Source organism: Quercus lobata, chromosome 3 (genome assembly GCF_001633185.2).
Source record: "Quercus lobata isolate SW786 chromosome 3, ValleyOak3.0 Primary Assembly, whole genome shotgun sequence".
In the NCBI taxonomy this organism is placed as follows: Eukaryota; Viridiplantae; Streptophyta; class Magnoliopsida; order Fagales; family Fagaceae; genus Quercus; species Quercus lobata.
Window position 1 is genome coordinate 67636275 of NC_044906.1, and position 25685 is coordinate 67661959.

General features: G+C 35.1%; 1 protein-coding gene and 1 long non-coding RNA gene across 5 annotated transcripts; both read left to right on the forward strand.

Annotated features, from left to right (window-relative positions):
- Positions 1 to 1923: 1923 nt before the first annotated feature.
- Positions 1924 to 5152, forward strand: LOC115982166. 4 transcript variants are annotated; one of them, XR_004089525.1, is made up of 4 exons: positions 1924 to 2079; positions 3158 to 3274; positions 4662 to 4763; positions 4870 to 5152. It is a non-coding gene; the product is annotated as an uncharacterized LOC115982166 (long non-coding RNA). The 4 variants fall into 4 exon arrangements; XR_004089527.1 differs by having other exon boundaries at positions 4680 to 4763; XR_004089526.1 differs by having other exon boundaries at positions 4695 to 4763.
- A 15546-nt stretch (positions 5153 to 20698) lies between these two features.
- On the forward strand, positions 20699 to 25096 carry LOC115978902. The gene is made up of 4 exons (XM_031100796.1): positions 20699 to 20916; positions 21052 to 21190; positions 23741 to 24061; positions 24740 to 25096. The coding sequence occupies exons 1-4, from the start codon at positions 20840 to 20842 to the stop codon at positions 24854 to 24856; spliced, it is 654 nt and encodes a 217-aa protein (XP_030956656.1). The 5' UTR covers positions 20699 to 20839; the 3' UTR covers positions 24857 to 25096.
- Positions 25097 to 25685: the final 589 nt, after the last annotated feature.

Here is a 25685-nt window from a genome sequence, read left to right on the forward strand (position 1 = left end):
GAGAGACCTCTTTTTATTGGTAAAAGCAGAGGGAATGAAAAACAATGAATTGCTTGCCTCGAATAGGACACTTGAATTGAACTTTTGACTATTTTCTTCAAATTAAGCAAAAACTATTAAACTTGTAAATAGAAGTATAAAATTGAAGGAAAGTACGATTATCTGATCAAAATAAGTTAACATTAAAAAACTGGAGGGTTTGGATAAAATTAAATCATGTGATTTCATATTTTTCTTTAAAAAAATTGTTGACTTTTCCTAGTTTAAATTCTTTTTTTTTTTTTTTTAGGTTCGATATGTCTTTTATACCGCCTAGAATTTTGTATGATTTATAGATTTGACGGTTCAATTACCAGTACGATAGAATTTTGACGGTTATTATAAGAGTATAAGTAGAATTCTAATAGTTAAAATGGGAGTAACTTTCTATTGACGCTGTAGCCCCATTATGAGCTGTCTTAACTTGGATGCAAACAAGCTAATACTATGAGTTGTGTCAAGTTGTTGATTGATGCATAGAAATTTGAGATTTAAATCACATATTAGGTATCACAAATGGTGTCACTCTCATTAAGTTATCACTTAAATCATATTAATTAATATTAAATTAACACAAGTAATAGTGAAGTTCATCCTCTTCCAAAGAGAAAAATAATGAACTTTATCAATGGTTACAAATTCAAATTAGTAAATTGCCAAAAAAAATTAAATTAGTAATTTAACAATTTCTAGAGGAAAAAAATTGGAGTATAATTTTATAAGGTGAATTATGTACATGATATGAAATTTGAGATGTCAATCGAAGAAAAAAAAATGTAATATACTATTTTGGTTCCTAAATTTTTACCAAAAATTCATTTTGTCTCTAAACTTTAAAATGTATTATTTTTCCTTAGATTTTGTAAAGAGTTTTTATTAATACTTTAGAGACAAAAAATTGAGATAAGAAAAAGAACTTTAAAAAAAAATTTATTATGTAACACCTCCTTTAGCTATTATGGAGGTCTTAAACTTTGATAAGTCTACTGCTTTTGTAACTCATTTTCATTGAGGAAGATTTATTAATGATACATATGACCCATATTTGATTATAAAATAAATATATATATTTATTTGACCCATATTTAACCCAAAAAAAAATTCATAATTATGCTAAAATGACATTTACATGCAAAGGTCGGCAGTTTTCAGTCAGAAAGGGAGAGTGAGTGCACGTCCTTTTGGTGCAAATGGTGGAGGGTTTAATCTGAGTTCGAATGTACGATAGAGAGATAGTGAATAAGAGCATCTCCAGCAGCTTCTCCAAATTTTTGTACTGTTTGGAGAATGAACAGTGACATTTAACTTTTACTTACCCACTTTTTCAAATACACTTTCCAACAGATTCTCTATTCCATTCTCTATTTCATTTAAATATTATTTCTTCATTCATTCTTTATTTTTTTTTATCATCATTTATTCTTTCTATATTCATTCCCAACAATTATATTTTTCAATAGAAAGTGTTATATTCACAACATTTTTCACAATACTTTCATAAGAATCACATCAAAATCTTATGCGAAAAATTGTTACTAGTTTTAATTTAAACCCACTGTTGAAATTATATTTTTACTTACCAATATTAACTAATAACAATATATTATTTAAAATTTATTGTGAAAATATTGTGGTAGAATTTCTAAATTATCATTTCTTTTTTTTTTTTAATATTATTTTTCATTTCTTTCTTTCTACTCTATCATCCATACGTTTCTCTCTTTTTTTTTTCTTTTTTCTCCACCACACATGTATACCCATATATCCCATCCCCTCCCTTTTTGTTTTCTCTACTTTCCACTTTCCAGAACGTCCCTCTGGCTTTCTTTCTTTCTCTAGTTCTCTTTCTCAACTTTTTTTTTTTTTTTTTCATCTTCTTTCTCCGGTTCTCTTTCTCAACTTTTTTTTTTTCATTGTAATAAGAATCAGAGAAATAAGTAAAGAGAGAAAGAACAGATGGGTTAGATGGCTCCGTTCTGCCGCCGCCGCTCGTCGTCCTCTGCCGCTGCCGCTCATCTTCCTCCCAACACAGCCCAGATGGTAGATAGCTTGTGTCTTTTTTTTTTTTTTTCTTTTTTCTTTTTTTCTTTTTTTAGCTTTTATTGTTATGGTTTGATTAATTTTAAGATTATATTTTTGAGTTGTATTTTGATTATGCTTGAGTTTTTAGAGATGTTTGAGAGGAAGAATTGTTATGAAATTTTTTTTTTTTCCATATTTGCTCGTTCTGATTCAATTTTATTTTCAGAATTGGATTTTGTTTTGTGTTTTGTGTTTTGTGTTTTGTGTTTGGATTCTTTGAGAAACGGAGAGAATGAGAGAAAAAAAAAATTCCGGAGGAGAGAGAAAGAATTGATATAATAGTAATTGAGATAATATTTTAAGCAGAAAAATAGGTTTGGAGTTGCTACAGTACTCTCTAAATTAAGAGCATCTCCAGTAGCTTCTCCAAATTTTTGTACTGTTTGGAGAATGAACAGTGACATTTAACTTTTACCTACCCACTTTTTCAAATACACTTTCCAACAGATTCTCTATTTCATTCTCTATTTCATTTAAATATTATTTCTTCATTCTTTCTTTATTTTTTTTTATCATCATTTATTCTTTTTATATTCATTCCCAACAATTATATTTTTCAATAGAAAGTGTTATATTCACAACATTTTTCACAATACTTTCATAAGAATCACATCAAAATCTTATGCGAAAAATTGTTACTAGTTTTAATTTAAACCCACTGTTGAAATTATATTTTTACTTACCAATATTAACTAATAACAATATATTATTTAAAATTTATTGTGAAAATATTGTGGTAGAATTTCTAAATTATCATTTCTTTTTCTTTTTTAATATTATTTTTCATTTCTTTCTTTCTACTCTATCATCCATACGTTTCTCTCTTTTTTTTTTCTTTTTTTTTTCTTTTTTCTCCACCACACATGTATACCCATATATCTCATCCCCTCCCTTTTTGTTTTCTCTACTTTCCACTTTCCAGAACGTCCCTCTGGCTTTCTTTCTTTCTCTAGTTCTCTTTCTCAACTTTTTTTTTTTTTTTTCATCTTCTTTCTCCGGTTCTCTTTCTCAACTTTTTTTTTTTCATTGTAATAAGAATCAGAGAAATAAGTAAAGAGAGAAAGAACAGATGGGTTAGATGGCTCCGTTCTGCCGCCGCCGCTCGTCGTCCTCTGCCGCTGCCGCTCATCTTCCTCCCAACACAGCCCAGATGGTAGATAGCTTGTGTCTTTTTTTTTTTTTTTTTTTTTCTTTTTTTCTTTTTTTAGCTTTTATTGTTATGGTTTGATTAATTTTAAGATTATATTTTTGAGTTGTATTTTGATTATGCTTGAGTTTTTAGAGATGTTTGAGAGGAAGAATTGTTATGAATTTTTTTTTTCCATATTTGCTCGTTCTGATTCAATTTTATTTTCAGAATTGGATTTTGTTTTGTGTTTTGTGTTTTGTGTTTTGTGTTTTGTGTTTGGATTCTTTGAGAAACGGAGAGAATGAGAGAAAAAAAAAATTCCGGAGGAGAGAGAAAGAATTGATATAATAGTAATTGAGATAATATTTTAAGCAGAAAAATAGGTTTGGAGTTGCTACAGTGCTCTCTAAATTAAGAGAATTACTGTAGCAACTTCAAAAATAAATTTGGAGAATTTGGATGTTTGGAGAATCTGCTGGAGCATGAACAGTGCTGTTTGGTGGTCCAAATTTGGCTTTACATTAGCTGTTGGAGATGCTCTAAGGATGCACCTCCGTTTGGTTGTGTTTACTGTTCAGTAGAGCGTGGCTTCAAAATATTATTAATTTCATATATTTCCATGTATTTAAGAAGTTTATCCTGTTTGAATTAGATATTTTTTTTTGTTCTAAAATATCTTTACAGTCTACGTTTAAGTAGGGACAAAACTTGAGAATAACATGGTGGAAATACATCTCTAACTTTCATCTAAAACATTTTCTCCAAAATAAAATCACTCTCCTACTAACTCACTTTTTCAAAGCAACTATACGTTTACATTTTTTTTTTTTTTTTAAGAAAAAATAGAAAACACATTAAAAAAAAAAAAAAAAAAAAAAAAAATTTGAACAACCCCACGTTTGAAACATCCTCACCTTTATCTTCCTATTAAAAAAAAATCCTCACATTTATCCCCCCCACACTCCAAAAAAATAAAATAAAATAAAAAATAAATAAATAGAAAAAGTTAAACAACCATACGTTGAAACATCCATACGCTTATCTTCCTTTCAAAATTTATTTTATATAAAAAAAAAATCCTCTCGTTTATCCAAAAAAAAACTAAATAAATATATACCCGTTTGATTACAATTTAAACTACTTTTAACTTCTTTTTAATTAAAAAATTGTTCTTAACTTCTTATACTTATCTTTATTTATTTACACGCACTCAACTTAAATTAACAATTTCAAATCCTTTGTTGTTCATAATTCTATCTCTATAGGTTGGAAGTCTTGAATCCAAGAGGTTTAATGTGATTTTTTTTTTTTTATTTAATCATTAATGTTGTTTTGAAAGTCATACGCCTGATTTTAGGTTCACCACTAATGCATTATGTTGTTATTTACTTATTTTTATTCTTTTGTGTAGATAAATTTCTTGGTTAAGATTTTTGCCTTGCAGATTGTGTTGGGACCTCAACTATAAGATCTCTTTAAAGTTTCAGGTTTATTGTTTCAAATTAAAAACAAGGTCAAAATTTAATCTTGATTTAGATAAGCCTTCATGTTTGTCATGTTCTATCTTTCTTTAGTTTTTGATCTCTCACATTCTGTCCTTTTTTCACCCGCAAGTTAAGGTTGGAGATGTGTTCTAGTCTGGCAATACTGATGCGGCAGTAAGGATGAATGGAGGACTGCAGCGAAAAGCGAGAAGAGAGAGAGACAAAGGGAGCATAGACTATGGAGGAACCACAACTAAAGCATATGCTTTGATATTTTATGACAACGCAATAATAAAATAGTTGTGCTCAAGTCTATTAGTAGTGTTGGGGTTGTCATCCACAGCTTCACTGGTTGATCTACAACACTATATGTTCTTTTTTCTTTTTCTTTTTTTCTACTGGGGGTTATTAACTTTGATTTGGGTGGTGATGCACAATTGCATAGGATAAGTCTTCACATGTAGAGAGTTAGGAAGTTTTTTATTTCTTATTTTTTGAGAGAGTTAGGAAGTTAATCATGAAAGGTACAATAGTTTTTTTAAAAAAATTTATTTTATAGTGCCCATTTGAGAATTACTTACTCGGATAGTTTATTTGCATATGTAAGACAAAAATTAAAAATTAAAATTAATAACTGACTTATTTCCAAAAAATTGAAACTTAAATGATTTTTTTTTTATACAAAAACTTAAATGATTCGAAATGAAGTAACGTGAGACTCAGGCTGTGTTTGGTTGCTGTAAAACGTTTTCCGGAAAATACATATTTTCCGGAAATGCTAATTTCCGGAAAAAGAAAATGTTTTCATGGTGTTTGGTTGCACTTCAAAAAATTTTCCAGAAAATATTTTCTGGTGTTTGGAAAAGAAGAAGGAAAACACAAATTCAGAAAAACACAAGCCACAGCCCACGACAAATTCAGTCCGACGACCGCGCCGTCGATCGCGATCGACGACGCGATCGCGATCTTGGAGCGCGATCGCGTCGTCGATCACGATCTCGCCTTCTTCGCGAGATCGCGATCCACGGCGCGATCGCGATCGCGATCTCGACGACCGCGCCGTCGATTGCGATCGACGACGCGATCGCGATCTCGGAGCGCGATCACGTCGTCGATCGCGATCTCGCCTTCTTCGCGAGATCGCGATCCACGGCGCGATCGCGATCCGAGATCGCGATCCACAGCGCGATCGCGATTCGAGATCGCGATCTCGCTGCGTCGATCGCAATCGCGATTCGAGATCGCGATCGACGCTTAGCAATCGGCGGCGCGGACTGGAGCTCGACTGGGTTCGCCGGCAATCATCAGACTGGACTGGAGCTCGCCTTCCTCACGCGCGCTCGCTCTCTCCCTTTTTCCGAAATTCATTTGAAGTGAATTTAGGAACAGAAATTCATTTCCGTGGTCAAAGTGCGTTTTTTTCAGTCAACGGATTTCAATTTCCGGAAAATAGAATTTTTCGGACCAACCAAACACACCTATTTTCCGGAAAATCATTTCCAGAATCAGTTTGAAGTCGATTCAAACGCAGCCTCACTAAAAGTACATAAAATAAGTGAAAAGACCATTCATATATATTATTTAAACAAATCACACAATTCATTAAAATAGTCATATAACTAAAATTATACATGGATAATTTTTTCAATTGTCACATAGTGAATTTGAGAAAAATTCTTCCAAATTGATTTGGAACAAAACCGATCCTAAAATAATATCTGCATTAAGGACTAGATTGATATTAAGGAAAAGTAACTTATTTGAAAACTAAAAATTTAATTTTTAAAGAAATATTCCCAGTGAATTATATTTTGGAAAAATATCAATGTTATGTATGAGAGGAGATTTTTCAATAGCTAAGTCAAGGGATGTGATAGTATTTTGTAATGCTTTGATTAACAAAATTCTATTGAATACAAAATTTTATCAATGAAATATTGAAATTTATCCGGCATAACTATGCAAAGTAAATATTGATAATGAATTGTATCAAGATTGCACGGGTTAAAGACTTAAAGGTACATATTAATTTTATTAATTCACCAAAAAAATGCATTGATTCAAGTTAATTAAGAAAACAAGCCTCTGATTCTCAAAAAAGAAAAAGAAAACAAGCCTCTAAGCTTGCACATGCTCAGAAGCTCTTTTATTTTTTTTTTTTTTTTTGTAAAGCTTAATATTTTGCATCCATTATAATTTGGAATTACTACATTTTCCAATTACAAAAATATCTAGGGGTGTGATGAGTGTTATGCGCTTTGGATGAAATAATTTTTTCATCACACTTCTAGGTTTTTTTGTAATTGAAAATGTAGTAATTCTAAATTATAATGAATGCAAATTATTAATTTTTAAAAATAAAAAAATAGAAGAGCCTCTTAAAAAATTTCCCCATTATCATTCAGAAAGTTAGTTTCTTCTACCTTTACTTACTAAAATACCCTTAATACCTCATATTATCATTACACTTAAAAATAAAAATGGGGCATATAAGGAAATTCAATAGCTAAATTAAAAAAAAAAAAATTAAAATCTCATATAAAACCCCGCTACCAAGTAGTTACACAACCTTTTAGAAATTTTTTTTAGGGTTTTAATTTTAAATTGACAAAAAAAAAATTAATAATAAACCTTCCGAATAAAAACTCCCACTAAATAGTAGATAGATACAAAGATACTATTAAATAAATAAAAAATTCCTATACGTTACTTTAAAAAAAAAAAAAAAAAATCCCACACGTTAGTTTTGATTTTGTTCAAAATTCAAAAATTTTCCTTCGGCAAAATTTACAGGAACAAAACACCTCACGGTTACTTTTGTTAAGCATGTGTTCTTTTTTTTTTTTTTTTTTTTAAAAAAAATGTATAAGCCTGTTTGGAATCAAATTACCTTTTTTTTTTTGTTTATTACTCATCCTTATTTGTGTAAGCCTGTGTTCTATTGTGATGACATGTTACATGCAATCTATGGATGATATTAAGGCGAAAAACACATTTTAGTCCCTACATTTTTAGGCGATTCCCATTTTAGTCCCTAAATTTTATTTTTACCGCTTTTAGTCCCTATCCTGAAAAACGCTTCTCATTTTTGTCCTTGCCGTTACATCAGAGATGGAAAATACACATGTGGCAAACGGCAGAATTAAAAAATATTAAAAATATTTTATTTTATTTTAAAATAAAATAAAATTTTAGTTATTAATAATTTTTAAATAAAATTATTAAAAATTTTAGTTAAAAATATTTGTTCTTCATGTTCTTCCCCAAGAACATAATTGCCCAGAAATTTAAGAACATAATTTAACAATCAACTAACAACGATCTGAAAAAAAGAAAAGAAAAAAAGGAAGAACAACTGACAACGCCATCAACCAAATGCATATCAATATTGCTCAACGAAAAAAAAAAATTTAGCTTCCAAAATCCACACCATAAACCCCCAAATCACTTCACACTAAACCATGAACACAAAAAATTCCAGAAACCCAATTCATTTGAATGACACAAGCCTCCTTCTATATCACCCACCCACCAAACTCAAAAACCCAATTTCCTTTTGGTTTACTGACATTTCCTGAGCTTTCTCGGCAACCAAACACCCAATAATGAACATAAAGAAAAATGAAAGAAGACCCACAAAAGAAAATTCAAAGGGGAATTTGATGAAAGCTTGAGAACCTTGAAGAATTTGCCAGAGCAGTGATGGATATGAAATCTCTTCCATGCCATTGAATCTTCTTCTTTTGTCGTCATTGCTCTTGTTGTTGTTTGTGAAGAGGGAATTGTTGAAGATTCATAAGGGAGGAAGTGGTAGCGAAACGATGGGTCGTTTTCGACCTCTGCTCTGAGTTCATCCCATTCGAAGTCCTTGGAGAAGTACTCTGCCTCTGCTGCCTCCATTTTTTTTCTACTTCTCCCCTTGTTTTTCACAAAGCTACCCCTTTTTATATTCTCATTAAGTTAGTATTATTTAGTTTAAAATTTTATTTTTCCAAAAATATAAATTAAGGACAAATGTTTGAAATTTTTTTTTTGGATAGTTGTTAGTTGATTGTGTCAGGATTTAAGTTTGATCATAGTTTTGTATATGTTTTTGCTTGTTTGGATGATAAGAAAATGAAATAAAAGGGAAAAAATCTTGAATTTCTGGGCAATTATGTTCTTGGGGGAAGAACATGAAGAACAAATATTTTTAACAAAAATTTTTAATATTTTTATTTAAAAATTATTAATAACTAAAATTTTATTTTATTTTAAAATAAAATAAAATATTTTTAATATTTTTTAATTCTGCCGTTTGTCAAATGTGCATTTTCTGTCTCTGATGTAACGGCAAGGACAAAAATAAGAAGCATTTTTCAAGATAGGAACTAAAAGCGGTAAAAATAAAATTTAGGGACTAAAATGGGAATCGCCTAAAAATGTAGGGACTAAAATGTGTTTTTCGCCTGATATTAATATTCCAAATGTCAAACTCTTGAAGAAAAATACTAAGAAGTTTCATGAAAATTTGAGCAAGTTTATTTGTGGAAATGATGATTTGATTGCTAAGATCTATCATAAACTGATTTTTTATGTATAATTTTAAAGCACAAAAACTTGAAATTTAAAATTTAATTTATGACATAGTTATTGATCTCTAATTTTCTTAAAATTTTGCAAGTATATATGGAGAATATAAGAAGAAAATGTAATTCAATGATGAATTTTTCAAAATTTACATCCAAAAAATATATATTGAGTGGAGTTGTAGCCTTAATCTACAATCAAGTCTGTTGTCAAAATTTGTTCAAAGTATAATTATGTTGGGCCTTCATCTACATGACTTGCACATAATTTTTGCTTAGGTGGAACAAAATTAAAAGACAAAAATGCCCATCTTCACAATCAATTAAAACAAAAAATTTTCCTTATTTTTTCCATCTCTCTCTCTCTCTCTCTCTCTCTCTCTCTCTCTCTCTCTCTCTCTCTCTCTCTCTCTCTCTCTCTCTCTCTCTCTCTCTCTCTCTCTCTCTCATTGATGGAAATCAAGGACCTCCATTTCAAAACCTGCATGAGCATTTGGACATCAATGACAATATGACCCAATCTAGATACATGAGACTCATAATCAGTAATGGTCTTCATAACATTAGCATTCTCTCCTTTAATGACCAGATCTGTAAAGGTAGTGGCGAAGCCACACACAAGGGTGGGGGGGCGTGGGGGGTGTCAAGGCCCCCCAAAATTTAAAAAAAATAAAAATAAAAAAATAAAAAATTTATAGTACGTATATTATTTACATTTAAAAAATGTAGCATGTAAAAATTGAAGTTGCCCCCCCAAATTTGAGTCATTTCAATGGTTCTCTTAAAAGAAAGAGAAATTATATTAAAATCATATAATTTAAGAGGTTTAACAAATTAAACTATGTAGAAAATGATAAATTTTTGTACATGTCTAATAGAAGAAATACATGACTTTTATATACTCATTAAAATTTAGAAGATGATAAATTCTCTTAGTAAATTAATTTATATGTATGTGTGTGTGTGTGTGTGTGTGTGTGTGTGTGTGTGTAAAAGTTTGTCTTAACTAATATATTAGCATCACAACTTGGCTCTCCCAAACCAAAATTTATGGCTTCACCCCTAATAAAGCCAACTTCCATGGCAAATTCAATGGCCTTGCAACAAGTTAAAATCCCCACCTCATCACTATTAGCCACTAAGGGACCTTTAGCAGATATGGCACCTCATCGCTATTGTTCCTTTTAAAATGAAAAATCACATGCTAAATATACTATTACTATGTAGGGCATGTTTGGTAGACTGTAATAGGCGCTGTAATGTAATAGTTATTCTTATGGTTTAATTATTCTTTAGTTTGGTTATATTTTTGTAAGGACACAATTCTCTGGCGGCCCAATAAGGATGTTGGGCTCGCGTACGAAAGATCACTCACAATATGATTTGTAGAGAGTGGGCTTGAAAAGCTAGCCGCTGGTCACGGGGCGATGTCCGATCCTGGCTTTAGAGGAATTCAGGTGGAAAAAAGGGATTGGGCTTGAACATTTAAGCCCTTAGACGTCGCACCCTATGGGATGGGACTCCTCGGAGTAGATCCGAGGACCATTGAGGCCTTACCCCGGTTATCCAACGACGGACTTTCTTCAATGAAGTCCGGTGTTGTTGAGATGTTCTCCCCCCATGTGATATTTCTTTTTTGGAGGTGGGATGGATCTCCCTCAGATTCACTTACTTTCTTATTTTATACTAACTTGCATTCGCTGTCCTTCGTCCACGTGTAGGGTCAATCTTTACAAAAACTGATATTTGTCCCATCAGTCCAATCCCGGAATTGTTGGGGATGGTTTGATAAAGCTGCAAGGTACGGCTCTGTCAGGCGCTGGGTCTTATCTGGATGGGTAGTAAGGATAACTTCTCCAAGATATTTTGGATCTCCTTACAAATTCGTTCCTATACCAGTTCTACCCCTTTATTCCGGTGGGGTTCTGGATCTGCCGAGGACCAAGCCGTCCTCGGCTGCCTTCCAAAAACTGTTCTGTGCTCTGTATTGTAGAGCTTGGGTCACAGCTCTCCTCGGATTGGGCCTTCGGATTTCCCAGGAGCGATTGGGCTTGGCCCTTAAATTATTGGGCCCCACAATAGCCCCTCAAAACCCTTCTATCCGACTTCCGGGTTGGAAAGGAGGGTTTTGGCAAACCCGGGCCCTTAATATGGCTTGTTTAGTTCAACCCCGCATTTATGTGAGCGGTTTTCCACCTATCCAAGAAGTTAGCCGGTTTTCATGGGATTCCGTTTAATCTGCTCGTGATCTACTCCTGCCGCTTGGCTGTCCCAGACGCGCCCTAAATGAATCCTCTTTACGAGGCTCATTTATGTCCGGCGGCTTATCTGATAAGGTGGGGGAATGGAACGGACGCCTCTTTTTTCTTCAGATTCCTTTGGGAAACTTGAATGCATTTAATACCCTCCGTTTTGCCCTTCCTATAAGAAGGCAAGCAGGAGGCCATCACTTTCGTGCAGACTCCTCTCCTTCCCTCTGAGATCTGAAACCCGTAGCCTCATTTAGCGCCTGCTTAGCCCATTTGTTATACACCATATCAGTACACGCCTACCATAACGAACGATGAAGGAACCATGCCCCTCCTCAAAACACCATGTTCCGATAAAGCTTGAAATGGCTCGATCGGGGCAAGGATGGCGCAGACTTAAGATCTGTCCCGCCTCTCTTTCAGTCAAAATCTGAAGCAGCACCCAATATCAGCACCACTCGGCTCCTCACGAGCGTACCTAACATGGCACCAGTGTGTTAGGAGTCAGGGCTGAGGCAGGGGCGAAGTGCTTCTGCTTCTCCCTCTCTTTGCTCACTGGTGCCCTCCTCCGTCTTCCTCTTATAGTCTTCCCAGCACCAGTTCCGCCCTGGTGCTGTCCTTCTCCCTCTTTTGCTCCTCTCTTTGTCTTTTCATTTCTCCCACTCTTCTTCTCCTCCTTCTCTTACTCATGTCCTCCATCTTCTTCATTCATCTCCTCCATCTTCTTCATTGATTTCTTCCTTACTATTTCCTTCTTCTTCGTTCTTTTTTTCTTTGAAGTGAGTTCTTCTCTTAGTATGAGCAACAATGAGGCAGAGATTGGAGAGACTTTGAAGACAAGTTTAAAAGGCGCTTGACCGTTTGCTTATCTGTACTGTGGATGTTAGTACTGCTTCGGCAGCCCCTCTTTTGTATAGGCTTGTTGAAGCCTCTTTTTGTACATTGTAATAATTTTTCATATTAATAAAACTTGTTTCTATTTCACTTTGCATGTTCTGTCTCTTTGTTTTTATAAATTTGTAAGCGCCGCTCGGAACAATCATATAGCATCTAAATCAATGACGACTAAGACCAAAATACTTAATAATAAAAAGATGTTGCCATAACTTTAATGGAAGTGCTTGGCATAATAAGGCAGACCAATAAAAAGTAATACTTACCCCCTTGGCTTGGGCCCGAGGACCATGCAAGGCCTTGGTTCTGTCCAAAACTTGTAATGATAATAATTTTTTGTACTTGGTTTCCCCATAGGCTTGAGTCCGAGGACCATACAAGGCCTTGGTTCTGTCCAAAACTTGTAATAATAATAATTTTTTGTACTTGGTTTCCCCATAGGCTTGAGTCCGAGGACCATACAAGGCCTTGGTTCTGTCCAAAACTTGTAATAATAATAATTTTTTGTACTTGGTTTCCCCATAGGCTTGAGTCCGAGGACCATACAAGGCCTTGGTTCTGTCCAAAGCTTTATGCTCTTTCCTCAGGTGTCTCATAGTCTGCCGAGCAGGTAGTTGTCCTCGGCAATGGTTATTCCTTGGTGTGGGCCATAGTCCGTGGGCTTCCCTGCAGAACGGGCCTGGGCCGCGAATTTATTGGGCCCACAGATTTAGAGGCATTTCCGTAGTCTTTGGTCACGCGGTACTTTTTGGCGTCCCAGTATTCGAGGTGCGCCTTCACGAGGCTCCTTTAATCTCAGGGTTGCAGATGGCATTGGAAATCGAGCCGGAGACATTTTGTCTGTAGCGTTCCTTGGGACGCTGCGTGAATTAAATGCCATCACCTCACCTTTTAAATAAATAGGAGAGAAAGTTGCTTTACCTTCGCACGAATTCTTCAGTCTCCTCTCTTAGTACATCATGTTTGAGGCGAGGATTGGGGCAAAGGAGCTCTCTCCGCCACAAAAGCGCCGTGTCTTCCTGAGACTTCAGATAGTGAGGTACGGGCCAAGGAGGCGTAGACTCAAGAGAATATTTCAGTTCGAGAGAGGGGGAAGGATGTTTCTCCCTCTTTTAGTCAAAATCTGAAGCAGGTTCTGGTCATGCCAGATTTTTGGTATGTCAGAAGAAGGAATTTCCGCCATCAGCGCCGTCTGCCTTGTAGCAGGCAAATTTTTGCGGGGGCTCCCCAACTTCCGGTTCCCTGCACCTTTTCTGTAGATGGTGTTAGCCTGAGGTCAGGTTCTTTGGCTGCCTGAGTTATGGGCATGTAGAAGCGTCAAGGAATAGTTTCCTTAGACGACATCTTGGAACAGTAGCCAACCTCTCTTCTGTGCTACCTCCTCGGCTTTTCTTCATTCTATTGTATCTTTTTTTTTCTTTTCACTTGAATAATTAGTTGTAATGTAAGCTTATTTTAGCTTTTTACTGTACACTGTACTGTTCCTTTGTCTTAATAAAAGATGAGTTTGCTTCTTTCTAAATACTTTTCCCTTCGGCAGCAATTACTTTATGAACGAATATGAAATATATGCCTGCCCCTAATGATACTTAGAGCAGAAAAATGCCTTAAAACAAATTCCTATTATTTTAAATTTATTGACATTATCAAGTACAACAATGGTAATTCTCAATAAATTAAACTCTTGGAACTAACCGGGATAACAACCGAGCGCTGTGTGATGCATGCTAGATAAATGCCCGAGAACGATAAACTCCAAATAATTCATCCAAGAGAGTAGCCGAGCAGTGAGGGACTTCGATTGTGTTTTTAGTAGCATATTGTTCCATATTACATCAATCCCTTTGGTACTGAGAATCCGAGAGTAGATTGAGGAGTCCATGCAGTTTAGGGATTAACCCCTGTCAATGGGGAGTTCCCCTCGGATAAATTCTAAGGTCCACGTAACGTAGTTTTTCTTTCTTGTACTTGGTTTCCCCATAGGCTTGAGTCCGAGGACCACGCAAGGCCTTGGTTCTGTCCAAAACTTATGATCTTTTTATGTACTTGGTTTCCCCATAGGCTTGAGTCCGTGGACCATGCAAGGCCTTGGTTCTGTCCAAAACTTATGATTTTATGTACTTGGTTTCCCCATAGGCTTGAGTCCGAGGACCATGCAAGGCCTTGGTTCTGTCCAAAACTTATGATCTTTTTATGTACTTGGTTTCCCCATAGGCTTGAGTCCGAGGACCATGCAAGGCCTTGGTTCTGTCCAAAACTTATGATCTTTTTTATGTACTTGGTTTCCCCATAGGCTTGAGTCCGTGGACCATGCAAGGCCTTGGTTCTGTCCAAATACTTATGCAAGGCCTTGGTTCTGTCCAAAACTTAATGTACTTGGTTTCCCCATAGGCTTGAGTCCGAGGACCATGCAAGGCCTTGGTTCTGTCCAAAAATGGTACCTTTCCGTCATGCAAGGCCTTGTTCTGTCCAAAACTTATGATCTTTTTATGTACGTTTCCCCATAGGCTTGAGTCCGAGGACCATGCAAGGCCTTGGTTCTGTCCAAAACTTATGATCTTTTATGTACTTGGTTTCCCCATAGGCTTGAGTCCGTGGACCATGCAAGGCCTTGGTTCTGTCCAAAACTTATGATCTTTTTATGTACTTGGTTTCCCCATAGGCTTGAGTCCGAGGACCATGCAAGGCCTTGGTTCTGTCCAAAACTTATGATCTTTTTATGTACTTGGTTTCCCCATCTGTGGACCATGCAAGGCCTTGGTTCTGTCCAAAACTTATGAGATATTCTTTTTTTTTTTTTTTTTTTTTACTTGATTTATTTTTTCGGCCATAAGCCCTACACCAGGGCGGGGAAAGTTGACTCGAGGCTGGGAGCCCCTAGAGATGCCCGCGCCCTTAGTACTGCGAGGCGTAGCCCCTAGCAGAAGCTTTCGTCGGAGCGACAACTATATGTCGCCGGAGACGGAGGAGATCCCAGAAATTTCTGCTTGCCAATGAGTTGATTCCACCGCCACCTGCGCCAACGCGCAAGCTTTCCCACAGACGGTGCCAATTGTAAGGACACAATTCTCTGGCGGCCCAATAAGGATGTTGGGCTCGCGTACGAAAGATCCCTCACAATATGATTTGTAGAGAGTGGGCTTGAAAAGCTAGCCGCTGGTCACGGGGCGATGTCCGATCCTGGCTTTAGAGGAATTCAGGTGGAAAAAAGGGATTGGGCTTGAACATTTAAGCCCTTAGACGTCGCACCCTATGGGATGGGACTCCTCGGAGTAGATCCGAGGACCATTGAGGCCTTACCCCGGTTATCCAATGACGGACTTTCTTCAGTGAAGTCCGGTGTTGTTGAGATGTTCTCCCCCCATGTGATATTTCTTTTTTGGAGGTGGGATGAATCTCCCTCAGATTCACTTACTTTCTTATTTTATACTAACTTGCATTCGCTGTCCTTCGTCCACGTGTAGGGTCAATCTTTACAAAAACTGACATTTGTCCCATCAGTCCAATCCCGGAATTGTTGGGGATGGTTTGATAAAGCTGCAAGGTACGGCTCTGTCAGGCGCTGGGTCTTATCTGGATGGGTAGTAAGGATAACTTCTCCAAGATATTTTGGATCTCCTTACAAATTCGTTCCTATACCAGTTTTACCCCTTTATTCCGGTGGGGTTCTGGATCTGCCGAGGACCAAGCCGTCCTCGGCTGCCTTCCAAAAACTGTTCTGTGCTCTGTATTGTAGAGCTTGGGCCACAGCTCTCCTCAGATTGGGCCTTCGGATTTCCCAGGAGCGATTGGGCTTGGCCCTTAAATTATTGGGCCCCACAATTTTTATTACAAGGAATAATCATTCCTTATGAATAGCTATTCTTCAAAATGAGGAATAACTATTCCTCTTTAAAAGATTGTATTAACTATTCCTTAGTAAGTGCAATAATTTCAAAACTTAATATATTTTCAAGTAAACAAATTTTTCATATACATCTAATAATTATAAAAATAAAAAATCATAAAAAATAACACATATCTCTCTTAAATTTAAAAATAACAATTTTTAAGGAAATATAATTGTATGAGTAAGAAATTTCCTAAAATAAATGTTAAGTTTCATTCTAATGTTATGACTTACAACCAAACTAATGAATAGGTTTAGTTATTACATTACAACACATTTTATTTCTAGTAATAAAGATTACAATTCCTATCGTAATCCCCATTCAGTGTACCAAACGTACCCATAGTATATATTTGGTTCAGCGGAAGTCATTGGATTTGTACCTATATTGCAATGAAATAAGCTTTTGTTTTTAATTGTTTGTGAAGAGGGTGTTTTTGTCTTTAAGCAGTGTGACACCTAAGCAAAAATCATATACAAGTCATGTGCTATTAATTTTTGTTTAAATTAACGGTAAAATTAACATTGGGGTGCAAAGTGTAATAAGTGTAATAGTTTTAAAGTGCCAGATGTGCATTCAAATAGTTTAGGGTGCAACCTGGAGTTCTAAATAAAAGAGCAGAAGATTATTTAGATGAATTCTGGCATGCTCAACTCTGTTTAGTCACAAGATCGCCAAGCTTATTCTCGATCAGCTGGAGACCACCACCTTTGAACCGGTTTAAACTAAATTTTGATGCGGCGATATTCAAAGATGAAGACGCTTCAGGCCTTGGAGCTATTATTCGGAATGATCGAGGAGAGGTTATGGCTGCTCTGTCAAGCAGGGGACCACCGGTGTCATGCAGTGAGGAAGCTGAAATCCTCGCTTGTAGGCGTGCAGTGGAGTTTGCGTTGGAATGTGGTTTTAGGGAAATGGTGGTTGAAGGAGACAATCAAACGGTCATGAACGCATTAGAGAGGAAGAGAAGTTTATCATCCCGTTTTCGCCATATTCTGCAGGATGTGCTCTGCTTGATTAACGGGTTTGGATGGTCACAAGTTCAGTTTGCTAAAAGGAGTGCCAACACGGTAGCACACTTACTAGCTAGGCATGCAAAGTTTGAGTCACATGATGTAATCTGGATGGAGGAATCCCCTCCACCTGTTGAGCAAGCTGTGTATCTTGACTCCACTTATGTTAATGAAATATGAGGACATTTCCCTCTTCAAAAAAAAAAAAAAAATAGTTTAGGGTGCAAAATATAATATACTGTATAGTTTAGGGTGATAAAGTGTAATTTGCCCTAAAATTTATCTAAATATAAGTTTAATGTTTTATTTATTCTTTAAATTTTTTTTTTTAAGAAGAATAAAAATAGGACACTTGAATTGAATTTTTGACTATTTTCTTCAAATTTAAAAGAAAAAACTTATAAACTTGTAAATAAAAGTGTTAAATTGAAGGAAAGTATGATTATCTTATCAAAATAACTTAACATTAAAAAACTGGAAGGTTTGGATAAAATCATGCGATTTAGTATTTTTCTAAAAAAATTGTTGACTTTTCCTAGTTTAAATTCTCTTCTTTTTTTTCTTTTTTTTTTTTTAGATCTGATATTTCTTTTATACCGAGCTAGAATTTTCTATGATTCATTAATTTGATGGTTCAATTGCCAATTCGGTAGAATTTTGACGGTTATTATGAGAGTATGAGTAGAATTCTGATAGTTAAAATGGGAGTGCGGGTAACTTTCAATTGACGTTGTTTCCCCCATTCTTAGCCATGCCTTAGCTTGGGTGCAACCAAGCTAATACTATGGGTTGTGTCAGGTTGTTGATTGATGCATAGAAATTTGAGATTTAAATCACACACATTAGGTATCACAAATGGTGTCACTGCCACTAAGTTATCACTTAAATTATATTAATTGAAATTAAATTAACACAAGTAATAGTAAAGTTCATTCTCTTCCAAAGAGAACAATAGTGAACTTTATCAATGGTTACAAATTCAAATGAGTAAATTGTCAAAAAAAAAAATTAAATTAGTAATTTAACAATTTCTAGAGAAAAAATTTGGAGTATAATTGTATAAGGTGAATTATGTGAGTTATATGAAATTTGAGATGTCAATCAAAGAAAAAAAAAAGGTAATATACTATTTTGGTCCCTAAATTTTTACCAAAAATTTGTTTTATCCGTAAACTTTAAAAAGTTTTTTTTTTTTTTTCATCCTTAAACTTAGTAAAGAGTTTTTTTAATAGTTTAAAGACAAAAAATTGAAATAAAAAAGAACTTTTTAAATATTTTTGGGACAAAAATAAATTTTTAATAAAGTTTAAAGTCAAAAAGTAAAACATTTTCAATAATTTATAGATGAAATATAAATTTTTTAATAATTTAACAGTGAAAAACGAATTGTTTGTTTGTAGAGTTTAAAAACTGACTAGTAAGTGCATTTCCATTCAATCTTTGCAAATGTGAGTTTTTAGTCTCTCATTTAGCCTTGATTTCCACAACCATTTCCAATCAAGTTAGTTTAGCATACTCTTCTGCATTCTATGAGACCCAAATGGTTGCCATAAACTAATCAAGGTCCTTGCAAAAGGGATTTAATTTATTATAATCAAAACTTTAGGGCGTTCCATTTTTTATGGAGAAATCAGTCGGGGGTTTTTTGCGGTTTTCCTTTGTTTTTTGTTTTTTATATTATTCTATCTGCAATTAATTTTCCTGTTAGTCTATGGGTTTGTAAGTGCTCTGCTTCTATGTTGTCAGACAGTATGAGGATAGGTTTGTTCAATGTGTCACATATACTTTATTGGATTTCAATAACAAGTGGCTTAAAACAGCGGTTAAGGTTGAGTTTTTTTTTTATAAAAATAAAAAATAAAATTGATTAATTTTTTAGGTGTAGTCGCATATGGATTAGTTAAAAAAATTATTTGTTTATTTGCTTTTGTTGCTTCCTAATGCAATAAGATCTAATAAACCCCTCTTTAGCAAAGCACGATTGTAAAGTAAAGCCTACTTTATTTTGATTTTAACTTTGATCTAATACTTCATATATATGGGTTAAGCATTTAGTGGAGAAATTATTACATCCTTCAGGGAAAATCCTTCCCCCTCACGTGGGGTGGGCATTTGTGTGAGATCCATGAATAAGGCCACATCCCTTGTGAGGAGAGGGGGGAGGAGGGAAGGATTCCACCCAGAGAACCTAATAATTTCTCCATTTCAGTGAATGTGTATGGCTTGGTAGGTGAGGGGAGTGGTGTGGTGTGTAAGACAAGAGTGGGTAATTTAATGAGATGGATTGGCAGGGAAAGTGTGGTTATTGTATATAACGCATAGGGTGTGGGTGGTTTTGTGAGTTAATGACAGAGGAGGTGGAAAGATAAGATGGTTGTGGAGTGATGAAGCAGCAGCTAGGCTACCGCGTAACACTGCATGATTGCAGTTTGAGAATAAGGCCTTCTCAAATAAACGAAATTAACCAATGTTAGCAACACGTACAATAAAAAAATGACAAGACAAACCTATAACTCAAGGCCACTGGCCACGTGCAAGTTTACAATATAACCAAAATTTTGAACCAATGCGCTAAAAAGAATAGTTATATTTTGCAACTCAATAAGTAAGCATCACATAATTAATTGCGAGCGAAATGCCTTAGTTACTTAGGAGTCAAAGCAAAGAGTTGTAGGTTTATAGTTAGTCCAGGCACTCTCCCTTACCGCTGAAGCGCATTCCAATCTTATCTGAGCGCAAAGTGAACTCTAGATCACAATATAATTCGGATTCACACGATAATATATATATATATATATATATATATATTTTTTTTTTTTTTTTTTTTTTTGGTTAATCACACGATAATATATAGGGAAGCATGATATCACTTATGCATAGTATAGTATTGTACTAATTATATTTATTTTCAATAATGCACCATTGCACCCACTTCTTAGTTTACTGTTCTAGACTACAGTTTTACATCATATAGCTCAGAGTAAAATAAAAGAGACAAAATATATTCAGAACAACAAAAATTACGAGTAAAACTAAAAACAAAATTAAGTTTAATTAACTAATTTTATCTAAAATAAATAACCTTACCTTTTAAAAAAAATTCTACACAAAAATAATTTTGTTCTTACCTACAAAAAAAAAAAATTTGTTTAATAACAAAATCAATGATTGAAATCTCAACAATAAAACTGATCCCTTAACTCAAAGTTCTGAGTCCGTTAGAAGTAGAAATAATATTTTACCAGGGAAAAGGGAGAGAAGTGTGTCTTCAGAAAAAGTCAGGTGCTTAGAAAAAATAATTAAAAAAAGCAGGTGGAAAGTATAAATGTATAGTATAAAAAAATAGCTCGAATGGAATAATAGTATAATAATACAATTCCATGAAAAGTTTGGGGGAAAAAAAAAGACAAGCATAGTCTTCGAATTGAAAATCCAGAAAATTAAGTAAAGCCCAGAACCAGAAGATGCAGAAGCAGAACCCATAACAAAAAATGACTCCAAGTCCACCACTTTCTCTCCTCTTCTTCTTCTTCCTTTCAATCACTGTGCAAACCCAATTGTTCCAAACGTAAATTAATCATCAAAACAGTTATATATATTATTGGTGTTGATCTGTATTGTTTATTTGATCCAGTGCAATTGAAGTTCCAAATTTTATATTTTGAATTTGATTTTTTTTTTTTTTTTTTTTTTTTGTGTGCAGAGTTTGTGGAAGAGAAGAAATAGAGAAAGGAATTGGGCGCAGAGGTCTGCTGAGTTTCATAGAAACCCCTAAAGGAAGCAACGTTTCCTTTGAATGCTCTCCTTCTGGTCCTTGTATTTCCTGCCTTTATTCAGAAAAGGTTTGATTTTTTGGCTTTTTCAACAAATTTGAAATATTGGGTGTTCATTAATTATCGTAATTATTGATATATGTGGTGCATATTTGTTGGTTTTAATCAAATTTATGCTTATTTAAGGAATACCCAGTTTAGAATGGTGCCAGATTTGATGAAATTTTTTTATATATCTGGGATTAATTGGGGTTTTGCTTATGGGATCTTTTGGCAAACTAAGAACGATTGAGTGGTATGGTGAGTGTAGTTGCAGTTGGGAATTTTTTTGAAGTGGGATTGTAGTGAAATGGCTAAGAATAATGGAACTACTGGATTGGATACCCCTATGAAAATTGAGCCACTTTCTGTTACTTCGTTTTTGATGAAATGAAACATTTTTTTCTATATGCTTGATTGTAACATTCGATTCTATACCCACAATAGCGATGCAAGACAAAACTAGGATCAAAACATGGCTCTAATACCAAATTTGTTGTAGGGCAAAACAAAAACAATTCAAAAACAACAACACAGAAGAACAAAACACTAGAGGATATATAAGCTAGAAGTTGGTACCTAAGCTTGCTTGAAGTCGGCACCAAGCAAGAGAGAACCTCTAGGAAAATAAAACTACTAGTAAACCTATGTAACTACTAATACCTAAAATAAAATTCAATTTACTCCAATATTAAATAAGACAATTAAAATTAATATTTTCATGTGCTTCCTGCATCACACACTCCCAACTCTAGTAGGATTCGGGTTATATAGCAATTCACAAGATGCAAATATTTATTTTCATACTCACCCAAAAGTAGGCCCTATGACCTTACTACCACTACTACCAGGATGTGGAGGAGAGATGTACGGTATGTTCGTTAGTGTGCTTTGGGTTCCCTCTATGGAGAATGATCTGTTTCTCAATGGCTTTATCTTGTTTCCAACTTTCTATTACTACTTCAGAACTGATGTTGCCTGGTAAGATGAAACTAAAGGATGCATTAAATAAGAAAACGGTAGATCATGCTCACAACAGTCAATATTACCCCAATTGCTTCCACATCAGCCACCATTCCTTTTTTTTTTTTTTATAAGTAAGAAGAAAATATTATTAATCGAGGAAAAGCAAGAAAAATACAAAGAGTTCACAGTAGTTAACAAAAACAAATAGACACAAGCAGCCACTAAGCTATTCTAATAGACGAAAGAAAATCCATAAGGGTAGAACAATCCGAGAAACCCCAACACCGAGACCAATCAAAGAGGATCCGTTGGCATAAATCTAATAACTGAACCACAGTTTCCCCTCATCCTCAAAAGACCGCCGATTCCGTTCAGTCCAAATAGTCCACATTAAACAGCCTTGGACCAAATTCCAAATATCAGAACTACGTTTCCCAAGCCAATGATACCGACAAAATAATAAGTCCACAACTGAACCTAGCATTACCCAGTCAATCCCAAACAACCGAAGTATATACGTCCACAAAGAATGAGCTATCGGACAAAAAAGTAACAGGTGATCCAGAGATTCCGCATTACAATAGCACATACAACAACAATTCGCCAAAGGACAACCACGAAGCATGAGGTTATCCAAAGTTAGAATTTGACCATGAATTGCTGTCCACATAAAGAATGCCACCTTTTTAGGAACCTTAACTTTCCAAATGCCCTTCCAAGGGAAAGTAGAAGGAGTTGCATTTCAAATCTTATGATAAAAAGACCGAATATCAAACTCCCCACTTCCCTTAAGGTCCCAACAAAGCCTATCACACCCTCCACCCCTAGGAATTCGGGTTTAGATGAAATGAAGTAGGGAGTAGGAAGCCGCTAACGCCCAATCATTGAAAGCTTTATAAAATCTTAAACTCCACATTCTGTCATTATCACCCACTAGAGGGCTTAACACTTCAGAAATACAAGCTTCTTTATTGGCTGAACACATAAATAACTGAGGATAGAGAATTTTAAGAGGAACATCCCCAGTCTACTTATCATGCCAAAAAAAAATACGAGAACCATCCCCCACCACAAAAGACAAATGCTTAGCAAAACTTTCCCACCCTTCAATAATACTCCTCCATAAACCACAACCATGAGCCCTTCTACAAACTCTAGTGCACCAACCCCATTTTCCCTCCCCATATTTCATTGCTATGACCACATCAGCCACCATTCCTAATGGCAGCAACCATGTATTGGCTCTCAATTTGTATAATATTAACTATGCACAACCTGGTGTTTCCAATGAAGACATCTAGGGTTCAAATCCCCTCTACCCTTTGTAATTATCAAATTATTAAAAAAGAAAAAGAAAAAAGGGAGGCTCAATTCCTGTTATTGCCCATGTATAATTTTAAAGAGCCTTGTGGTTTATCTGACACTCCTTTATTTCCAATGGAGACATCTAGGGTTCAAATCCCCCCTCCCCCAACCATTGAACTATCAAAAAAAAATTGTATATTCGCTGCTCAGCACTCCACTTTCCTTGTATTTTGTATGTTGTCCACATGTTGCTCCTTTGATCTCTGTGAAATGCCTTGGCATTTATCTTATATATTTATTTTTATGCAGACTGATGAGAAATATCGATGCAGTGAGACTGGCTATCGTATCCCTTTGAAATGTGTAGAAATTAAAGATAATTCAAAGAACAGAAATGGGAATGGGAAAGGGAAAAATTCTCGGAACAGTCGATCTACTCTGGAAATCTCTCACGGCAATGAAATATTACTTGCAGAATCTCTTGATGCTGGAGAACTCACTACTTCAATGAAACATAGAAGTTTACTGGAGGATCCATCAACACCAGAGAGTGGACCGCAAGCCTATATTACTTATAGAAGCTGTTTACCACCAGTTAATGAAGAGAAGATGTCAGTGCTTGAGTTTGAGGTATGTGTCATTATCTTTTATCATCCCTCTTTTCTTGTAGTATTTTATTAGTTGATTAGTTCATACGCTTGATTACTTTTAACAAGAATAAAAGCATATAATATAGGAAGTAGGGGATTTTTCTTTTATTTTGAACTAAATTTGGACAGCTTAAAGGGTAGTGTCCTATTGGAATGTGACCAATTTGACGATGCTATTGGTCTATTTGGTTGTGGCCTACTAGTATCAATCTTTTGATTTCAAACAGAATGCGCACTTTATAATCCCATGCTCTTTTGTTTTAGCCTTTGAGGCATTGATTAGTATTATTTTTCTTTACTTTGAACTTGTATGCATCATGAGCATCTGAATTGTGATTCATGTTTTTATTATAGCCGTGATTGTTTTGATCAAATAAGTTACTTAAGCAAAGAGTGTTGACTATCAAAAGGCAAACATAGAAAGACATGAAAGTTCTTGACTTCTTATGAGAAGTCATGTAAGGTCAGCATAATCTATTGGACGAGATATCTAGGGCTTCTTGAATACCATAAGTTAACATTTTAAACAGCGCATTTCATGTGTTGAGTTCAAATACAAGCTCAGTTAACTTTATATGTGTTTTTACTTGCATTGTTAAAAAGGGAAGAACATGATTATTTGTGTGTTGTCTCGTATTTTCTGTGCCACTCTGGACAGGGGATTGTGTTGTGTTTGTTGCTCGTTAGCAGTTCAATTATATACTTCAGAAGAAAGCGGACCATTTCCATGACTACTTTTGGAGCAGGGAGGATCCAGACCAACTCTAGGTTTTGATTCAGAAACCTGTGGGTATGAAGAGTTGCTCCGTTTGAAGCCAATTTGTAACAGTAACTGAGTGATGTTAGGCTATTGATTTTAGAAAGAATCAAACCAAGTGTTCACTATATGCTGCCCACAGTTTGTTCCTCTTTATTTTTTTCCCAATTTCCTATACCTAAATGATAATTTTTCCTTTGATTTTTTCTTCTGTAATATATAAAGCCATATTTACACGAGGTCCACATGCATCTTTAATTTTGCTGTTCAAGTCAAAATTTTCAATCCTGATCTTCTGGGCAGTGACGGATATGTTGATTGGCCTCTCTTCTCATGTGTTTATGGCTTCCGAGTGTGTAGATGCTATCCAAATACGTATTATAATGTGCAATGTTTGGGGTATCTGAAAAAAATCCATTTGGGAACTAGTTTGATGGATGCGAATTTTGCAAAAACAAGAGTAAGCGCAGGAGCAGATCGTTGTGGTAGACTCAGGCCCTCGTAGAACAATGTGTAAAATGACCCCAAGTTGGCCATCCATAGGTCATATGATTTAGGATATGAAGGAAGAGGCCAGAGTTTAGGAGTGGAGTTTAATAATAAAATACAAAATCTCTGATCTCATCCCGACTCTAACACTAGAATCCCCAATTCCTTAAACAAGAGCTTCAAGTTCAAGACCCACAAAATCCATTCGACCAACCCCCAATCCAAGATGACTCAGAAACAATCTCGGTTCTCTCTCCCCAAACTACTGACTCTCACTTGTCCTCTTGCCAAGCTCCAAAGCGCAGCAAGAACAACTCACATAAGAGAAGCTTTTGAGGCAGCACTGTTTGTGCAAATC